The sequence below is a fragment of the Schistocerca nitens genome, chromosome 4 (assembly GCF_023898315.1).
Source record: "Schistocerca nitens isolate TAMUIC-IGC-003100 chromosome 4, iqSchNite1.1, whole genome shotgun sequence".
Taxonomy (NCBI): domain Eukaryota; kingdom Metazoa; phylum Arthropoda; class Insecta; order Orthoptera; family Acrididae; genus Schistocerca; species Schistocerca nitens.
Window position 1 is genome coordinate 776,778,615 of NC_064617.1, and position 21,312 is coordinate 776,799,926.

The 21,312-nt window shown below is 38.7% G+C and overlaps 1 protein-coding gene across 4 annotated transcripts in view; it reads right to left on the reverse strand.

The window, feature by feature from the left end:
* Positions 1-9,859: 9,859 nt before the first annotated feature.
* Positions 9,860-21,312, reverse strand: part of LOC126253130 (uncharacterized) — a 99,548-nt gene continuing 88,095 nt past the window's right edge. For all 4 annotated transcript variants that reach the window (XM_049954260.1, XM_049954263.1, XM_049954261.1 and 1 more), the window contains exons 6-7: positions 15,289-15,397; positions 9,860-11,830 (exon numbers count right to left, since the gene is read on the reverse strand). In XM_049954260.1, the coding sequence (XP_049810217.1) occupies positions 11,691-11,830; positions 15,289-15,397 (249 nt within the window). In that variant the 3' untranslated portion in view covers positions 9,860-11,690. The remainder of the gene's footprint in view (positions 11,831-15,288; positions 15,398-21,312) is intronic.

Consider the following 21,312-nt stretch of genomic DNA (forward strand, 5'->3'; position numbering starts at 1 on the left):
GAGAGTCCTGTGGTAGTGGGATGGAATACTTAGTTGCCTTCAGAGTCTGTCTTCTAACATTCTTTCATTCTGGTTACACTACGTCTTTTTTTCTAGATTGTGTTACACAATACTACCAACTCTGGTGACAAACACAAACTAATCCTCCAAAGCAATCTCATTTAGTATCCAGAAACTGGCATGATGCCAAGTCTTAGCATATAGCAAGTGTAATGTACAAATTGATACTCTCAACAATTCTCATATGTGTGTATATAATGGATATTGTAATGTGGTAAACCGAAACACACTATTATGAAGTGACTGATATTGTAGTTTATATACAACGTGATCCATACTCGGCTTTGTTCACAAACAAGGAAGCTTGTGTTTCTGTCTACACTTACATGATAATTATTCATCAAAATAACTCAGTGATTGCAATTTACATAATGATCTATCGGGTATGTAAAAATTCAAGTCAAAAGTTGAGTAAACAAAGGAGTATTTTCCATTTCACGTGTACCTCATAACTTGTGCACCAATCAGAACTGTTTAATACTTCAATGCAATGTAAATATTAGCATAATTGAACTCTCAGTAATTAATTAATTGATTAATGCACAGTGTCTGAGTATTGTTAATGTCATGAATACTGGTATTCTGAATTTCAAATGTAAATATCATACACTGTATTATTCTGAGTAATTATGTCTACAGGTCATTATGATCACCACATTATAATTGCAAAATTACCAAAACTTTAATTTGACAGTCATATTCTGTACTATTTCTATTGTATAGTTACAATATCCAATCATCACACCATATAGATACCTGCTAACATAGTCAACTGATGCTTGTAAGTACTGGTTGAAGAAGGGAGTTTAATAAATCTAGTACGATCCTTCTAGATTTTGATGTTAAATTATGACACATTATGATGTGGTCCCTATGAACATGCCTTGCAGTACTTTAACATTTCCTGAAATAAACTGTTCCATTAAACTATGATTCGAGAGACATCTGATTTTAAGAAACACAAAACTACTAGTTGCTGAACTGATTAGGAGATGGGTAGACCAGCATTTAATGTAATAAGAAACTTGTATTTTATTCTTTTTGGCTTGATGCGAGGTCACAGATAACTGACTTTATGCAATAACAGGGTATAGCCCATGTAAGCATAGACAAGAGCATTAATATTAACTGAATTCTCTGCTGTTGATTGAGTGGACATGACAATAGTATCAAAAAGGAAATCTATTCTGAAGTTCAGCAAAAATTTGCAGAACATCAAGAAAGTGTTTTCATTTTTAAAATATAGTGGCAGATTTGGATGAAATTTGGAATCGAGATACCTTGTACCCTGAATTAACACATTGGCCATAAACAAAGATGATGTGACTTACCATACGAAAGCGCTGGCAGGTCGATAGAAACACAAACACACACATTCATACACGCAAAATCCTAGCTTTCGCAACCAATGGTTGCTTTGTCAGGAAAGAGGGAAGGAGAGGGAAAGACAAAAGGATGTGGGTTTTAAGGGAGAGGGTAAGCAGTCATTCCAATCCCAGGAGCGGAAAGACTTACCTTAGGGGGAAAAAAGGACGGGTATACACTCGCCCACACACACACATATCCATCCACACATATACAGACACAAGCAGACATATTTAAAGACAAAGAGTTTTGGTATGAAAAAAGGCGAAAAAGTGTTGGTTAAGTTGATCCTGTGGTGAACTTGGGTTGGTAGACAACGATGTGCATAAAGGTTAAGTGGTTGTGTTGCCGCTAAAACACGTTAAAGGACGGAGAAATTCGGGAAAATTTCGAAAAAACTCTTTGTCTTAAAATACGTCTGCTTGTGTCTGTATATGTGTGGATGGATATGTGTGTGTGTGTGTGTGCGCGCGAGTGTATACCCGTCCTTTTTTCCCCCTAAGGTAAGTCTTTCCACTCCCGGGATTGGAATGACTCCTTACCCTCTCCCTTAAAACCCACATCCTTTCGTCTTTCCCTCTCCTTCCCTCTTTCCTGATGAGGCAACAGTTTGTTACGAAAGCTTGAATTTTGTGTGTATGTTTGTGTTTGTTTGTGTGTCTGTCGACCTGCCAGCGCTTTCGTTTGGTAAGTCACATCATCTTTGTTTTTAGATATGTCTTTAAATATGTCTGCTTGTGTCTGTATATGTGTGGATGGATATGTGTGTGTGTGCGAGTGTATACCCGTCCTTTTTTCCCCCTAAGGTAAGTCTTTCCACTCCCGGGATTGGAATGACTCCTTACCCTCTCCCTTAAAACCCACATCCTTTCGTCTTTCCCTCTTTCCTGATGAGGCAACAGTTTGTTGCGAAAGCTTGAATTTTGTGTGTATGTTTGTGTTTGTTTGTGTGTCTATCAACGTGCCAGCGCTTTCGTTTGGTAAGTCACATCATCTTTGTTTTTGTGTGTGTTTGTGTGTCTATCGACCTGCCAGCACTTTCGTTCGGTAAGTCACATCATCTTTGTTTTTAGATATATTTTTCCCACGTGGAATGTTTCCCTATATATATATATAATAGAGGGAAACATTCCACGCAGGAAAAATACATCTAAAAACATATTTATATGTCTGCTTGTGTCTGTATATGTGTGGATGGATGTGTGTGTGTGTGTGCGAGTGTATACCCGTCCTTTTTTCCCCCTAAGGTAAGTCTTTCCACTCCCGGGATTGGAATGACTCCTTACCCTCTCCCTTAAAACCCACATCCTTTCGTCTTTCCCTCTCCTTCCCTCTTTCCTGATGAGGCAACAGTTTGTTACGAAAGCTTGAATTTTGTGTGTATGTTTGTGTTTGTTTGTGTGTCTGTCGACCTGCCAGCGCTTTCGTTTGGTAAGTCACATCATCTTTGTTTTTAGATATGTCTTTAAATATGTCTGCTTGTGTCTGTATATGTGTGGATGGATATGTGTGTGTGTGCGAGTGTATACCCGTCCTTTTTTCCCCCTAAGGTAAGTCTTTCCACTCCCGGGATTGGAATGACTCCTTACCCTCTCCCTTAAAACCCACATCCTTTCGTCTTTCCCTCTTTCCTGATGAGGCAACAGTTTGTTGCGAAAGCTTGAATTTTGTGTGTATGTTTGTGTTTGTTTGTGTGTCTATCAACGTGCCAGCGCTTTCGTTTGGTAAGTCACATCATCTTTGTTTTTGTGTGTGTTTGTGTGTCTATCGACCTGCCAGCACTTTCGTTCGGTAAGTCACATCATCTTTGTTTTTAGATATATTTTTCCCACGTGGAATGTTTCCCTATATATATATATAATAGAGGGAAACATTCCATGCAGGAAAAATACATCTAAAAACATATTTATATGTCTGCTTGTGTCTGTATATGTGTGGATGGATGTGTGTGTGTGTGCGCGAGTGTATACCCGTCCTTTTTTCCCCCTAAAGTAAGTCTTTCCACTCCCGGGATTGGAATGACTCCTTACCCTCTCCCTTAAAACCCACATCCTTTCGTCTTTCCCTCTTTCCTGATGAGGCAACAGTTTGTTACGAAAGCTTGAATTTTGTGTGTATGTTTGTGTTTGTTTGTGTGTCTGTCGACCTGCCAGCGCTTTCGTTTGGTAAGTCACATCATCTTTGTTTTTAGATATGTCTTTAAATATGTCTGCTTGTGTCTGTATATGTGTGGATGGATATGTGTGTGTGTGCGAGTGTATACCCGTCCTTTTTTCCCCCTAAGGTAAGTCTTTCCACTCCCGGGATTGGAATGACTCCTTACCCTCTCCCTTAAAACCCACATCCTTTCGTCTTTCCCTCTTTCCTGATGAGGCAACAGTTTGTTGCGAAAGCTTGAATTTTGTGTGTATGTTTGTGTTTGTTTGTGTGTCTATCAACGTGCCAGCGCTTTCGTTTGGTAAGTCACATCATCTTTGTTTTTGTGTGTGTTTGTGTGTCTATCGACCTGCCAGCACTTTCGTTCGGTAAGTCACATCATCTTTGTTTTTAGATATATTTTTCCCACGTGGAATGTTTCCCTATATATATATATAATAGAGGGAAACATTCCACGCAGGAAAAATACATCTAAAAACATATTTATATGTCTGCTTGTGTCTGTATATGTGTGGATGGATATGTGTGTGTGTGCGAGTGTATACCCGTCCTTTTTTCCCCCTAAGGTAAGTCTTTCCGCTCCCGGGATTGGAATGACTCCTTACCCTGTCCCTTAAAACCCACATTCTTTTGTCTTTCCCTCTCCTTCCCTCTTTCCTTATGAGGCAACAGTTTGTTGCGAAAGTTTGAATTTTGTGTGTATGTTTGTGTTTGTTTGTGTGTCTGTCAACCTGCCAGCACTTTCATTTGGTAAGTCACATCATCTTTGTTTTTTATAAAAACCAAGACACATGGATACCCATGCTTTATTCATGCAGCACTTAGTGACTTGCAACAACTTTATACATAATATCAATCGGTTATGAAACTTATTCTCACTGACAATCCCCACAAAATTATGAAAGGAAAAAACTTTATAGCTTACTACGTTTTCGTTGTTCACGCAGTACAACTTGCCACGTGAAGTATGATGTTTTATTTATTGCTTCTTTACTACTAACTGCATCTCAACACCTTTAGCAGACAGTATTCAAATACTGCACTAAATGTACCAGCAGAACTATATTGTTGAATGACACCATTTCAGGAGATATGATGTCAAACACTGAAATGCATGAAAAACTTCTGCATCATGTATAACATTTAAATTTATTACTGCTTTGATACTAACTCTATTCGGAGACTGTATTCACATATCTCACTGAAGGGACCTACAATAATCTGTCATTGTAGGATACATAGTTCAGGATATATGTCGTCAAATATTGATATACGTGAAAACCTGCCACATCATATAGATGTTTAAATTTATTATCTCTCTACTATTAACTCTATTCTCAACACATATTGCAGAATGTAGCTACATGTACCATTGGATGTACCTGCAAAATTATATCACTGTTCAACACATTGTCCAGGAGATACATCATAAACATTGAGCTTTGTGACAACGAAACTGCAGAGCGAAATTTGCTACAGATACAGGTGAAATATTTGTACAAATATATGTGAAATATGACAAATACATGTGAAGTGTCTACAACTTGTATGTGCATGGGTAAAGCAACTTGTAAAAAGTTCAGCCTAAATCTCTGGAACAATTTCAATAAAATTTCATACACATATTAGTTACGATCTGCAAAGAAATACTGTGCGGTTAAGAATAACTAGCCTCTTATTGGGGGGTGGGTGATAAGATGGAGAAAGAAAGGGGAGGAAGCAATGGACAGGTAGAGAGGGAGAGAAGGCGATGGACACAGACTGGGGGGGGGGGGGGGGCAATGGACAGAGAGAGGGGGAGGGGATGGTCCAAAACAAGAAAGAGGAGGAGTCAGACAAAGAAAACGGGAGGGGGGGGGGGGGGAGAGAGAAGAAGGGCAGGAAGAGATCAACAGAAGGTGAAAGTGGAAGTGGTGGACAGAGAGATGAGGTGGAGAGGAAGAGGGGGAAGGAGTAGATAGGCTAATAGGAGACAGCAATAAATAAATAGCCGGACAGCACTAGGCACACAGCTATCTCTACATACAGGGTGAGTCAGGAGGAATGTCACATAATTTATGAGGTGACTCTACATGTAAAAATAAAGTGAAAAAGTGCTATGAACATGTGTTCAATTTTAGATAATTATGCAGCTGGAATAGATTGAAGGCTACACACATCCATGAATGAATATGAATGCAAGTGTGAGTATCACTTACCAAAATGCTGGGTAGGCCCTGTGGTGGATAGAATCGGCCTTAAAAAAGGTGTAGTGGTTCTCCAACAGATGGCAGCACCGTGGCATCGCACCAAGGCAACAGCCGAAAGTGTACCCAGTGTGCAGTCGTGGGTTGGTGTGTGTTGTGTTTGGGTGATGTTTAATTGAGAAAGTCCATCACGTCTGTGAATACCAACATGCTGCATATGTTCACCCGCACATAATATGCAGACATGCTGTTTGTGTGTGGACACTGTAATGGCAGTGCCTGTGTGGCTGTGACAGAATACCAGACAAGCTTCCTTGATTGACGAACCCCCTACGTCAGGGTATTTCCAAGGGCATTTCCAGCATTACATGAATCTGGAACATTATCCCATGTACATGTAACATCAGAACAGGAGGCCATCCAGTCAGTTGTGGAAGGGAAGATATTATTGCAATAGTACAATGGAGTCCCACCAAAGTATACGGCACATTAGCCATCAGCTCAATATTCCACAAGTGCAAGTGTAGCACACGTTGCATTTGAGGGCTTGTACTCATTCCATGTGCAGCCTTACAACATGTGCGTCCAGGTGACTCAGTAGGCAAAGAAAAATTTTGTGAACAGTTGGCTGTACACAGGGACGTCTTGCAGTATACTTTATTTACAAATAAGGCTACACTGACATGCAATGTTATCATGGACAACCACAAGTCTCACACATGGGAAAAGGAGAATCCACATGACACTAGTGAAACAAGATTCCAAGTTAGGTTCTCAGTGAACCTCTGGTGTGGTATGACCACTGACCTAGTGACAGGGCCTGTGTTCCTGTTAAATCACGACAGCCACAGCACACACACATTTCCTGATAGAAGATATACCAGCATTTTTGGAGACACAGCCTTAGAACAATGATGGCCAATATATTCGCAACATGATGGATCACCAATTCAATGTACCGGACAAACATCTCAGGGTCTGAATAACACATTTCCTCAATAGTGGATTGGCCATGGCAGAGCCATCAAGTGGCCTGCCAGATCATTACCAAACCCCATTAGACTTCTGTCTGTGGGGCTGGTTAAATGGGGATGTGTACACTACGAAGGTGGATAACATGAAGAACTTGGCAGTAGCATCACCAATTTGCTGCCCGCATTAAAGCCCACCGAGGTGATGTTCGATGTGCAACACAACACACTCTCCAGCACGTTGACAAGTGCATTGAGATAGGTGGGGACTTTTTGAACATCTCTTGTAGTATGAATCTATCATTTGTCTCACCATTATTCTGTCCACCACAGTGCCTACACATCATTTCGGTAAGTAATATTCACACTTGCCTCCATAATCATTCATGATGCATGTAGTCTTCAACCCGCTCTAGTTCTGTAATGATCAAAAAATCCGACACATGTTAATAGGTCTTTTTCGATAAACTTTCACATGCAGAGTCACCTCACTAATTACACAACATTTCTCCTGAATCATCCTGTATGTAGCTGAGTACCTAGCACTGCCCAAGAATGTATTTATTCCAGTCTTCTACTACCATCTCCTCATTCTGCCTCTCACTGAATTTATCATGAGGACAACTTTTTATCCAGTCATATTTCTTCCATTCCCATGTGACCGAATTTTTGGCACTTTGACCCAAATACAAAGTTCACTAGTACGTAAATGCCTATTCATAAACATGGATTAAAAACTCAAGTAAAACTACTTACTGGCACTCAATAAAAAGAAAATATCGGAGAGACAATAACAGTGATGGCAGGCTATAAAAGAGTACAATCAACAATGCCAAAAAGCTCGAATATTTCCACTCATAACTGAATACGTCGGTGTTCAGGTGGCTCCAACTATCACTCTCAGCAGTCCAGGGAGGTGCAAATGTGATTGCAGACTGTGTACAGTGATTTTCAGAGATAGGCTTAACCGTGAAATTGAAGTACGAATATTTGAATTGATAATTTTTATTTGGCTGCAGCGAAACTCATGGTACTTCTTTATTATTATTGTTATTATTATTATTATTATTGCAGCAACATCATAATAATTTTTAAAAATGTAAATGTGGACAGTAAATCTTCAAATTCATGTACACTATAGCTGCTACTTTTCAAAAGCTGTAAAATGTCAACAGGTTTGTGTACATGGGTATGATTTGTACATGAGTAGCCCGTAACATAATTTTCTGCACAATATATTTACCTTCCATACAAATAAATGGCTGAATAAGTGTTTAAAGGCTAAGATTCAAATGGAACAACACAAACTCCAGGTAGGAATATCAACAATGTAGGAAAAGACAGACAGCTACTTACCATAAACACGACATATTAAGTTGCAAACTCGTACAATTAAAAGACACTTACGTAAAGCCTTCAGCCACAGCCTTCATCAGCAAAGGAGAAACGTACACCATCCACACACACAAGCAAGCACACCTCATGCACACACAACCACCAACTTCAGCATCTCGGCTGGCCTGAGACAAACTGGTTTGACTCGAAAGAAATGAACAAATAATAATCCAAGTGACGTAAAACTACAACCAACTGAATCTATTGTTCTCATTAGGTCACTCCTGCACACTGGTATCATTCATATGAATGAATGAATAGTGCAACTGATACGTAAAACTGCAATCAACTAAATCGATTTCTTTCCTTCAGTTGTTCGCATATAGTTCCAATCAAAAGAATTAATGCATAACTCAACTGGTATGTAAAACTACAACTGAATTAGTTAACTGTTTTACTACAACTGACTGAATTGATTGTCTTCATTCAGTTATTCCCATCACTACAGAACAGGCTACTAATATAAATATCACTGTAGCTCTGAAAAAATGAAGCAACAATAGCATGAATTACAGAAAGACTAAAACAACTAGAAAGAAACAAATCACAGGAATAGAGGAACATTTCTGAGAAAAATTAACTAAATTCAGAAGTCTTTCAAGGCCTAATGAATAAGAAATCAGTGACAACATACATAGGAGAAAGGAAAAGATAGGAAACAACAAAGAAAGAAGAGGAATTAAAATTGTTATGTGAGCCCAGTTCATCCACAAAAAAAAGAGGAAAATTATTTTCATGAAGTTACTGAATATGTTTACAAGAGATTTAAAATGGATTGTCATGTGAAAGCTGTCGAAACAAAGCTTCCAAAAGCTTTTTACACTCTTTATGTGGAAGTAACGCGCAAGGAGGTCAGCAGTGAGTTCGATAAATTATGCGATACTTCAGTTCATTACTTCAGTATGGGCTACATCTTTGGGCAAAAAAAGTCTTCAGCATACAGAAAAAAGCTGTCAGAGCTATTTGCAACTTAAGAAACTTCAAACATGTAGACCTCACTTCATTTAGCTGGAAATAATGAGCCTGCAAAATCTTTACATACATAAATCTATCCTCTTTGGAGATGGATATCTTTTAAACAAAACCAGGGAACTATGGCAAAATAAACGTGTCCATAGCCACAACATATGCAGCACCTGTAATATTCACATGTCTCAGTCTAGAACACACTGTGTGTGTGTGTGTGTGTGTGTGTGTGTGTGTGTGTGTGTGTGTGTGTGTGTGTAATAACTGATTTATGATGACGACAACAACAACAAAACAGTGCAAATGTATTTCATTTGTGCCTCTTCCAGCCTCTTCTATTTATCCGGTACGGATCTTAACTGATTGATTTTATACCCACAACTACACATTTTCTCTGTTCTTCTGTTTGACTACTGTAAGAATGTTCAAAAAGGCCAAGATTCAAGTGTACATTCAGTGAAAAAAAAAAACAACAACAACAACACCCGCACCTCCACCAAATAAAAGTTGTTATTAATTTACTTGCTCTTATAAAAGTTAGCTGTCATGGTCACAGCATTCAGTTCAACAGTTTAGTGTTTCTATGTGCCTACTGCAATACTCTTAGCCCCTTATTTTGACATATGCATAGGCCAGACTATTCCCCCACAGTTTTTGGTACAACAAGGAAATCAGAAACATTGTCACATTCAAATTTTTAAGAGACAACTGAGAATCAATTCACCTGCTAAACTATCAAAATAACGATAATCTGTGCAGTTATTAGTAAGACAGACATTTATTTTGAAATACATAATGATGTATACAGGTTAAAAATGCTGATATCAAAACAACATAGTAACCGGAAGCGTAATTTACATCAGTCATGTACATCTTGAATTACTTGATGATTTACACAGCAGTAAGATTGGTTGTTTCAAGTGCAGTCCTGCTTTTAGATAGGATCATTTTCAAGTGTTCTGTGATGGACAGCTTAATGAGATTAATTTCTGAAATAAAAATAAGTGGCATTCTTGATATTTATGTTTTTCAATACACATGCTTACATCATAATCTTAGTTATGTTAGTACAGTGTGGACGAAATAATGGACATTTTAACAATCTTTGACTAATGACAACCAAGGAATTACCTTTTTCATACTTTTCTATGACAAAATACATTTTTCATGAGTACCAACATAAAATATTGATATAAAAAACATTTCAGAAGTATAGCTACAACATTATACTTTTACAACTTTGCTGCAGATATCTCCCAAAGTGAAGTCTGAGTTGCTCACTTTGTGCACATAACTACATATTTATATATTTATGTTATAGTAACAGAAACAAATTAAAACATATCTTTTTCTCGTGAATATCAATTTCATAACAAACAAAACAGCTGTGCAATCAACTTGGAAATGTTTCCTTCAATGCATTGCTGTGAAAGCATATGTACTACTCTGTGTAGTAAAACAATTGCAGTGACAAACTAGAAACAGTGCAGTGATCAGTATTATTAATACCCAAAAGAGTTAAAAATAAGGAAAAAAGTTGAAATACAAAAGCACTATAGGAATTATGACAGGTGCCAGAAAGAGGATATACTTTCTGTAACTGTCAATTAATTTTCAGTCTGCTTTCTTCATTGGGGACCAGTGTCAGTAAATTGGATTTTTTCTGTATTTCCAGTGTTTGATAGTAAGGCTTCATTGAAGTAAAGAGTGTAGTCTTATGTGTTCTTAGATAGAAGAACACAACTTTAATGAGCCAATGAAATCTGATTACAAAATCTTATATAGCTATTACAAATAGCTCTCAGAATGTACAAAATGTACAGTAACAGTACATTTATGACCTATCATTTACTATATGAATCATATGTTCTACATAAATCTCTCGTACAATGAATTCTTTCATATTTTCAACTCGCTTCCAACACAAGTTTTAGAGACTTCAATTTGTACTTTCTTGAACAGGGAGTACTCTGTTTACAATCATTACATTTCTTGCCAGCAGTTGCACTTTTTAAATTATCACAATGTTGAAAGTAAAACTCATAATCAATAATCAGTTCATAAAATAACTTGCATGCGAGTCTGAACACTGATCACAAACAATTGCGCAAAACACTTATAGTATTTTTGTTACATTCAATTTGCTTGACACAAAATAATCTACTAATGCTGTGATATCAAGCACCGTCTCAGATAAATGTAAGACATACATCAAAAATATATTAATATGACTTGATTTACTGCACATTGCTTACCATAAATATAAACTCTGTGGTACAGGACACAATTGCAAATTGTCTTGATGCAAACCAGCAGACATGTCTACTAACACATAATATATTATTATAGAGGATATTAGTTAATGTAATAATGGGATACCCTGGGTGGATGTTATTTTCTTCTACATGATATTCAAAGACAGCCAATATTTGCATCATGCAAATTACCACATAACATCCAGATAATTACTTCACAATTAAGTTTCTCCCAGCAAACAAAAACAATAAATCACTAATTTAGTAAACTAAGACATATGTTCCTCACTGATTTCTTGTTGTTTCAGTCTCAGAGCTCCACAAGGAAACGGACATTATTCAAGGAACTCTGCAACTTCCTGCAACTCCCTTTCTCTTGCTTGCTGATGAGCCCAACGATCCTCTGCCAGTTTGTCACTTAGGCGCCACTTGTCATGGTAAATTCTTTGTTTGCAAGCTGGACATTTTTTGCCCCCTGCAAAGCAAAACATATCCTTTGGTAAAATGCAAAAAAATTGTAAATTACAGATATAAAACCTCCCTAAAAAAAATCCAAAAATTTTAAATAAATATGCTACAACCATCACATTACTAGAAGGTGCAAAAAAGATAGTGGAAACGGATGGAGAATATTCCAAGGTTTTTGACAGAAAAATAGGAGTCTGACAAGAAGATGGATCATCACCATCACTCTTGCTCAATGTAATAATGCGGGAAGCACTGGATACAACAAGTGAAGCAGAGGAGAGGATTAATATAGGAATAAAAATGAATGTACTGTCTTTTGCAGATGATGTAGCATTAATCGCTGAAAATCTGGATGACCTGAAAATACTGGTAAGGAAGCTATTTCAAAAAGTAAGGTAATTCATGGGAGTACAAAGGAATTACAAGACAAAAAGGTGGGAAACCATACAACTTGATGGCCATTTGCTCGAACAGTCCACGGGTGTACTGCCGGTCCATAGTGTCAAACGTGCACAATATTTCGGCGATCAGACATGTTGCCATCATCAGGGGTGCTGACGAACTGAGCTCCTGAGAGCAGTGTGCCGTCTTAAATCCCCTCCCCCTGCAAGGCATTCTCTCTGCAGTCCGCGCCTGCAGCCGCGTGTCAGCGGCCGCTGAGACACTGGCATCAGCGTCTGTGGTCACGGTGCAATTGCCTATTCCGCCCTGGTTGCCCATTCGTTTTCTTTGCTGAGCGTCTTTTTAATTAGACGCAATAATCATTCCCATGCCTTGCTGAGGTTATAGCCACAATCTTGGTTGATGAGTCTGTCCCTGGTACGAATTTCGATAGCCTCTCTAATGACGCTGTCCCAGTACTTAGATGTCTGTGCCAAGACCCTGGTATGTTGGTAGTCCATTTTCGGACAAACAGTGCTCTGTGACCGCCGACTTGTTGGGGTACCTAAGTCAAGTGTGCCTCTGATGTTCTCGGCAACGATCTTCGTTGGTGCGCACTGTCTGTCCAATATAAGTCTTCCCACACTGACACAGAATCTGGAATATGCCAGCCTTCTGCAAACCGAGATCATCTTTGACGCTTCCCAATAATGCTCATGTTTTATTGGGTGGGCAAAAGACAGTTCCCATTCGGTGTTTCCTCAATATTTGTCCTATTTTCCCCAGGGAAACGCCTTAGACACACTGTTCAGTGAGTGCAGCAAGGTGGAGGTTCCCTGATGTTTTGTGGTGGAATTATGTGGGGCCAACATATGCCGCTGGCGGTCATGGAAGGCGCCGTTGCCTCCAAACACGTCTCCGACGATTGTCTGGTTGAAGGCTTATACGACACTCATCAGTGAAGAGAACGTGATGCCAATCCTGAGTGGTCCATTCGGCACGTTGTTCGGCCCATCTGTACCGCACTGCATGGTGTTGTGGTTGCAAAGATGGACCTCGCCATGGACGTCGGGAGTGAAGTTGTGCATCATGGTGCCTACTGCACACAGTTTGAGTCATAATACGACATCCTGTGGCTGCACAAAAAGCATTATTCAACATCGTGGCGTTGCTGTTCGGGTTCCTCCGAGCCATAATCCTTAGGTAGCGGTGATCCACTGCAATAGTAGCCCTAGGGCGGCCTGGGCAAGGCATGTCATCTACAGTTCCTGTCTCTCTGTATCTCCTGCATGTCCGAACAACATCGCTTTGGTTCACTCTGAGACGCCTGCGCACTTCCCTTGTTGAGAACCCTTCCTGCCACAAAGTAACAATGCAGACGCAATCGAATCGCGATACTGACAATCTAGGCATGGTTGAACTACAGACAACATGAGCCGTATACCTCCTTCCTGGTGGAATGACTGGAACTGATCTACTGTCGGACCTTCTCCGTCTCATAGGTGCTGTTCATTCATGGTTGTTTACATCTTTGGGCGGGTTTAGTGACATCTCTAAACAGTCAAAGGGACTGTGTCTATGATACAATATCCACAGTCAACGTCTATCTTCAGGAGTTCTGGGAACCGGGGTGATGCAAAACTTTTTTTTGATTTGTGTACTTACAGCAATCCATTAGAGGTGTAGGGTAAGCCATATGATTGTGTGTATCTGTTAATACAGTTGAGAAAAAGACTTCAGGGGGTTCACAGTTCTTTTGTAAACATGTATTTGCAAGCATGGGGTCCAGAAGTCTGTGCTGTTTTTGATATTTGGGCTGCTGCCTACTCTTCACCTATATGATACATTTATGAATAAAAAATTTCTATAGTAATTATGATAATAGATATAGATGTCTGGATGTATTGTAAGAATGAAATCCTGTGCGAAGTCGAAAAAAGAAATTTGAAATTGCTCTTCTGTGTATGTAGTATTTAACTAATTTGAATATATTACTTTATTACAACAAGGGATATTATTTTTAAAAAACTGAGGATAATAATTCCATTATGGTATTGTCAATATTGTGGCATTTCTTGAGATTCATTGTTAACTCATTGTTTCCAGATTAGGGAATAGAACCATTTTTGGAATAATCCTTAGACTTTTTAAGTGAAAATACAGGAATGATTTTGTTGTGACTCGCCAATCTTTCAAAGAGCTGCCGCGCAGTTACACGCATCCTCTACATGCGGCGCTGTCTGCCAGCCATGCAGCAACAGCGCCACCTAAGCGGCCAGCCAGCCAGCAGCCGCTAGACTTGGACTCAGTTATGATTTGACTGTTAAAGCATACACACGTCTTATTCTGTTTACTTGATCTGTGACTTTCATGTATTGCGTCTTCCTTGAAATACATTTGTTCAACTTGAAGTTATAACAGATTTTATTTGACAAAACAAGAATGGATTCTCTGCTTGTTTTGCCAATCTAGAAGTTTTGTCTACAAACAGAAATAACAAAATTATATACTTTGCGAATAACATTCATAAATAATATAAATAAATAATGACTGCTGTGGTGGAAGTAAGGCACTCACTGTAAGCAGGGCAAAGAGCACTTACAACTTTGTAAAAAATTGTAAGTTTGCAATTTTATAATGTCTCGTTATTCAATTACAACTTAATTTCTCCTTTAGTGATTCATCTACAATATATTACTGTACTCAGTTTAGCAGCTGTCAGGTTGATCATTTTGGCAAGGGCTACTATTCCCCACTCCCGGTACCAATGTATGTGGGTAGGAAGTCATCCTACAATGTATGTACAGCACTTTTCATTTCAAAATACATTCTGTGTTATATTAAAAAATCAGTTAACAATATAAAAATAGGCGATAATGAGAAATCATGAAAATTTAGCAACGGAACATAACAGGAAATGACTGGGTATTTCCTTTCCCACAGACAAAAGCCTGCTGTTATTATATCAGACAGGAAACTGAATGAAGTTCTTATGTATCTAGGAAAATTTAATTTACACCCACATTAAAGTAACTCAATCTTTGCTACTTAGAATGTGGTACATAAAGCAATAGCAAAACCTACCTTCAAAGGGCGGAGTTTTCATGTAGGAAACCAGGCACTGCAAATGCAGCAAGTGTCCACAGTAAATACGTTCAACATGTTTATCTGCCATTTCATCGACCTCGACTTCCTGTAACAAAATGCAGCTTCAAAGACTACTAGTATTTTGTTGGTATATGACTGACTGATAATACACCAGGGAGGAGTTAAAAAATCCTGAAAGAGTAATGTGACAGGCCCAGATAAGAGGTAGAACAATTGTAACTAATATATTATTTGTACCAAAAATTTTCATTCTTTCTTTTTGAAAATTTTGCCAGAAAATGAAGGAATAACAATACTGGTTTCGGCAATACAAACCAATAAGGGCACTGTGGACTGATAATACAATACAATTAATTTAAAACAGGCACAACAGAAAGACTGCTATACATTTGAGCTTTCAGCCAGAAGGCCTTATTCTAAAGTAGCCAACACACACACATTCCATGAAGTACAAATCACACACCACACATGACCACTGTCTCTGGCCATTAAGACCTCAGCAGCAGAAGACAGTGGCCATATGTGTGTGCATTTTGCTTGTGTGAAGGTGTGTACATTTTCTACTTTAGAGGAAGGGCTTTTGGCTGAAAGCTTGAATGTATAGCGGTCCTTTTCGTTGTACCTCTCTGTGAAACAACATCTCCTCTACATGGTGAGTAGCAATCTATCCCTTTTTGTAATACAGTCATTATTACATGCTGAATTTTCCTTACAATGAATTTCTGTTGACCTAGGGAGCAAATCTTCACAAACCACAATTAACACACAGTTTGTCCTGGGGACAATCCGTACAAAAAGTACTCAATTTTTTCGTAAATTCCCACTTGAGTGTATCTGGTTATGTTGATTCGAAGCTCTGAGATTCATAAGCACTCATGTCTAGGCCGAAACTCTTATGAGCATAGTTCCACCAATGTTTTGCGCTCTTCACATGTAACATCCAAGTACAACAGGTGAGTTTGCCACAGCCCCTACCGACAAGTGCAAGCTTCTGAAAGTTGATACTCTGGACCAACTGAAAGAATATTGAGAGTAGTGGACAGGGGGTACTCAAGCATAGGCTTCAGGCAAGGGGGCATACACAGTCACTTCTGCTACATGACATTTGGCTAACTAGATACCAACAATGACAATCAAAATGGAAAGGCTTCAAATACCTTTTATTTAGTAATGATTAATTACAGAACTGTTGGATCTTAATATATGTTAGTAGATACTGAAGGATTCTTAGACAGAACAGAAAGACTGGTTTCAAAAGTAAAGAAAAGGTACTCCCTGGAAATCATTCACATCAACACACCACAGTGTAGGGAAGCAGCCTACTCACGCTGTAGTAAATTCACATCACATCAGTCTTTCCATTGTGTGCCAGCCAGTCCGCTGTAACTAGCTCTGACGTCATAAATGTTGCGCAATACTTTAAAAATCAAGCAAATAACCTAAAACGTTTCTAGCATGTCAGGAGTCATACTAAATCAATATGTGTTGAATATCAGTTCGATAACTTTAACCATTTTCGAAATTTGGACGTTTTTCTGTAAAAATCATTGGCGCAACAGAAAAGAGCTAGAGAATTAAAAATTTATATTTAGATTCCTTTTTCATAATAATTTAATAGAAACAGTACTTTGGATTTCACAAATTAAAATTTTAGTGGAAATTCATGATTTTCTGGTTTTTGTCTTAAAAATTAAGGAAGCAAGATAGATTAAGTAGGCTAATAAATAAGGCTCCAGTTCTCTCCAGACGCTGAATAGCACACCATCTGTGTCGGGAGTCGCGTCGCGTCGGTATCCTTGCTATAAACAGCCTCGGATGCCGTATTAAGTTACTCGGGATACGCGTAACCATGAAATCATTTTCGAGTGAAGTGTTAATTCTGGGACGACTTTAATTATCTATCTTCAGTTTGCGTATGTCGTATTTTCACGTGCCGTCGCGGGACAAACATTCTACCATTATTTAGCGTGGCATTTGATGAACATTATCATCAAATTATGGCGAGCATTCATTTAAATATTTAATTTGGACAGTTATAGTCACATCAGCGCATTAGACTCTCTGAACTGCTCTGGCAGTTGGATTGAGTGGATTCCTTTTTTTTTTTTTTTTTTATCTGTGACTCAGAATATACTGAACAATTTTTAGAAAATCGTTTTTTGATTATGAATCCCAGACAATCTCCTAATTTCTCAGAGCTATAAGCTGCAGCTATAAGTGTGTTTCTCAGATGAAGTGGGCACTAGGAATTCTAATTACAGGCTTCAAGTTTTGCTAATCACTTTCTGGTTGCCAATATTGTAGTTAGAGAGCCAGTGTTGAGAACGGCAAAAGACAGCATAAATAATAGGAACATTAAATAACAACAATTAATTCCACTCGCCGGCCCACATATGGTTAATCGGCCGTGAAGTGTTTCTACATTACATTTAAACAACATAATTCCACCCGCAGCCCCACATATGGTTAAACGGCAGGGAATTGCATCTTTTCCCCATACAAAATAGTTTTATTGAATAACAACATTAGTAACCACCCGCCGCCCCACATATGGTGCATCGGCCGGGAAAGAAACTGAGTAAAGTGAAAGTGATTTTTAAGTATTTGGATTCGGGAGTGAAATGCGACACGCAACTGAGTAATAAAACAGTGATAGTGACGTGTGCATGTGGACGATGCAAATGGATTAACAACGCATCTGGATTGACGGAGCTGGCACCAAGTCTAGCGACGCTGCCAGCATCGCGAGAAGCCAGTTTCGCCTTAACGCAGTCGTCCGCCGAAGCCGCGCCTGCAGTTGCAGGCCACGCAAACACACAACAGCCGTCGGAGTGTTGTCTGCAATTCAGCGCGCTGCGTCGCATAAGTAATCCTGGTACGCCGCGCCGGCAACGCCATACGTCGTGCAGAAGGAACTAAGTTAAGTGAAAAGCTGTTAAAAATTTTACTAACCTGCACTAAAAGACTGTCGGAAATGGAACTGCCAGAAGAAACCGAGGTTAAACTTAAATCAGAACCTATGTCTGTTGAAGGAACTGTAAATCCAGACAATGGTTCAAGTGTAAATATGCATGAAAGTAGTAATGTTAAAGTGCAATATGAAGTATTGTCTCCTGACAGTAGTGTGGGAAGGGGCAACGATTCAGTAATAGAGACCCCTGTAGTAAAGCAGAAATCAGAAATTGTTAATTTATTGGATGATAGATTATCTAATGAGTTAAAAACGGAACAGTCATTAGAGATGGTAGAGTTTAAGAAGGAGAAGTTAGATATGACTGATCAATCAGATGTTTCATTTAGTTTTGATGATTCTGGTGTTGGAGCTAGTTTTTCGTCACCTGAGTGTGATAAAAAGCCAGCTAGTGGGCAACCCAGAGATACTGAGGCTATGGATTTAAATGTTATATTACAAGCAATAGCTGCCAGTAATGCTAAAATGACAGCTGAATTAAAGTCTGAAATAACTGAGGTCAAAAGAAGTAATGCTAAAATGACAGCTGAATTAAAGTCTGAAATAACTGAGGTCAAAAGCAGTAATGCTAAAATGACAGCTGAGTTAAAATCGGATATAATTGAGGTAAATAACAGGATTGTGGCCAGCCAGACCAATTTTAATAAACGGTTTGAGGTAATGGACAATAAATTAGAAACCAATAATGCTGAATTAAAATATGAGATTGTGGCCAGCCAAACTAATTTTAATAAACGATTGGAGGTAATGGACGATACCTTCAAGGCTGGTTGCAATAAGTTGAAAGAGGATCTAGACAGTTTGAATTATAAAATTGATTACAACCATGAGGATATTAAGAAAAAAGTTGCTCAACAATTTTCTGAAATGTATAAAACAGTAAAATCCAAAGTTGCTGAGGTTCGCAAAGACTTCCAAATGGAAGATGCAAAGCTGGAGCACAAGTTAACAGAAAAGATCGTGGCGGAATATGAACTGTGCTCAGATAGGTTTAAAGATGTTAATATAAAAGTAAATATATGTCAAGCAGAAGTAGACACAATCAAAACTGATACTACTCATATTGTGCAAAGAGTAGATAATGTTGAAATGAGAGTAGAAAATATTAGTACTAACATTGCTAACATTGAGAGTAAAGTAGCTTCAGTAACTTCTGGTAATGGTAGTATACAACAAGTTGTAGCTGCAAACGCCGCTTTTATCGGGTGTCGGCAGTTCTTGTGGTTCGCCCCAGATAAAAATATCCACCCACTAGATTTCTGGAACGATTTTGAAGATGTGATTCCACCAACTTGGTCTGAACGAGAGAAAATCTCATTTATTAGAAGCCATTTAGCAGGTGACGCCATGCATTGGTCAGCTGATGTTATGTATAAGTGTAAAACATTAGCGGAATTTAAAACAGCTTTCATTAATGAGTATTGGTCTAGTAATAAGCAAAATGAAGTGTTGAGAGAATTTTGGAGTGGAAAACGCTTCAATGCAGGCAAGGAATCTATTAAACAGTTTGCTAGGTCATGGATCTCACGTTTGTCACATTTGGCCGAAAAGCTAAAACCTGAAATGATAATACTAGTTCTTGAAACCAAACTGCCATGGTATTGGCAAACTAGAATTATATCTGCCCCTAGAGACAATCTTGATCGTTTCATTGAATATTTGGAACGGGTAGAGCGTGTGGCTGCCAATGAGGAGCAAGCACGTAATAACAGAAATGCTAATAACACTAGTAGTAATTTTAAGAACGAGCAGAATGGCAATGTAAACATCAGAACAGTAGGTGTTCGCCATTCTAAGAGAGGTAGGAATTGGAGAAATAATTATCAGAACCAACAATGGCATCCAAATGATAGTAATTTTGTTCCAAACAAAATTATGCAGGTAAACAACAGTGCGGAAAGCAATGCTGTGCCAGTTAACTATAATGGAAATAAAGGAAACAATAGTAGGCAGAGGCAGGAAAACTAGTTCCCGTCTATGAGGATACTGGCGCTCACCAGGCGGTTACTTTTCCTAAGCCAGTAGTTACGGTAATTGGTAAGACAGATCAGAATACTCAGACTGAACAAGTGGATGAAGGGTCAGTAGCATCTAAGGATACAACAGAAATATTAGATCACTCACAGTATTTGATAGATACCGTGTTAGAGACGCTTTCTAAGTGGGAAGAGAAAGAGAAGGCGCAGCAGTGTAACGATAGGGAGGAGTTACAAAATACTGAATTGTCAGGTGAAGAAGCAGAAGAAATTCATGCTTATATTTATGATGAGGATGATGTGCTCTTATCTAAAGTGCCTGTGCAGGAAGTTGATACTGTACTAATAAATTTAGGACAGGAGGTAAGTGAGAATGTAGAGAGTAGCCTGTTGGGGGTCGATGAACCCAGTAGCTGTGACCAGTTGTCACTGGAGAAGGAACCCAACGATAATAGTAAAAGTGGTTTAGCTGTAACTAGTGTTATGCCCGGTCTGGAGGCGCAGAATCGCTCAGACTACAGTAATTTGGGTCATGTTCAGCAACCTAAGTGTAATGAAGTCGTGCGGTGTTTCGATTCGAATTAATAGACCGACTGGAGAAGGCAGCTGAAAATGTAATTCAGGAAACCCCTACACACTTTGACCTAAATGTAATGAAGACAGATGTCGATCACTTTAGTTGGAGACAAATCCAAAAGGAACTATTGGATGAATTTGAGGAACCACCTGTACAACCTAGAATAAGCCACGCTATAATAATAGTGAATATGTTGGGTATCAATGTACGTTGTCTCTTAGACAGTGGAAGTGAGGTGAGTGTGATATCTCAGTCCTCCTTTGATGCATTACCTGGTAAAGACAAGCTTACAGTAATGAGGGTATCAGGACTAAGAATAATTGGTGTTACTGGCAAGGTGTCAAAAACGGTAAAGCAAGAAGCTTTGCTGCCCTTTAACATTAATGGTAATTTAATTGATCATCCATGTTTAATTGTAAATAATCTCAGTATTGAGGTTTTAATTGGCATAGATTTCTTGTCGAAATATCAGAGTG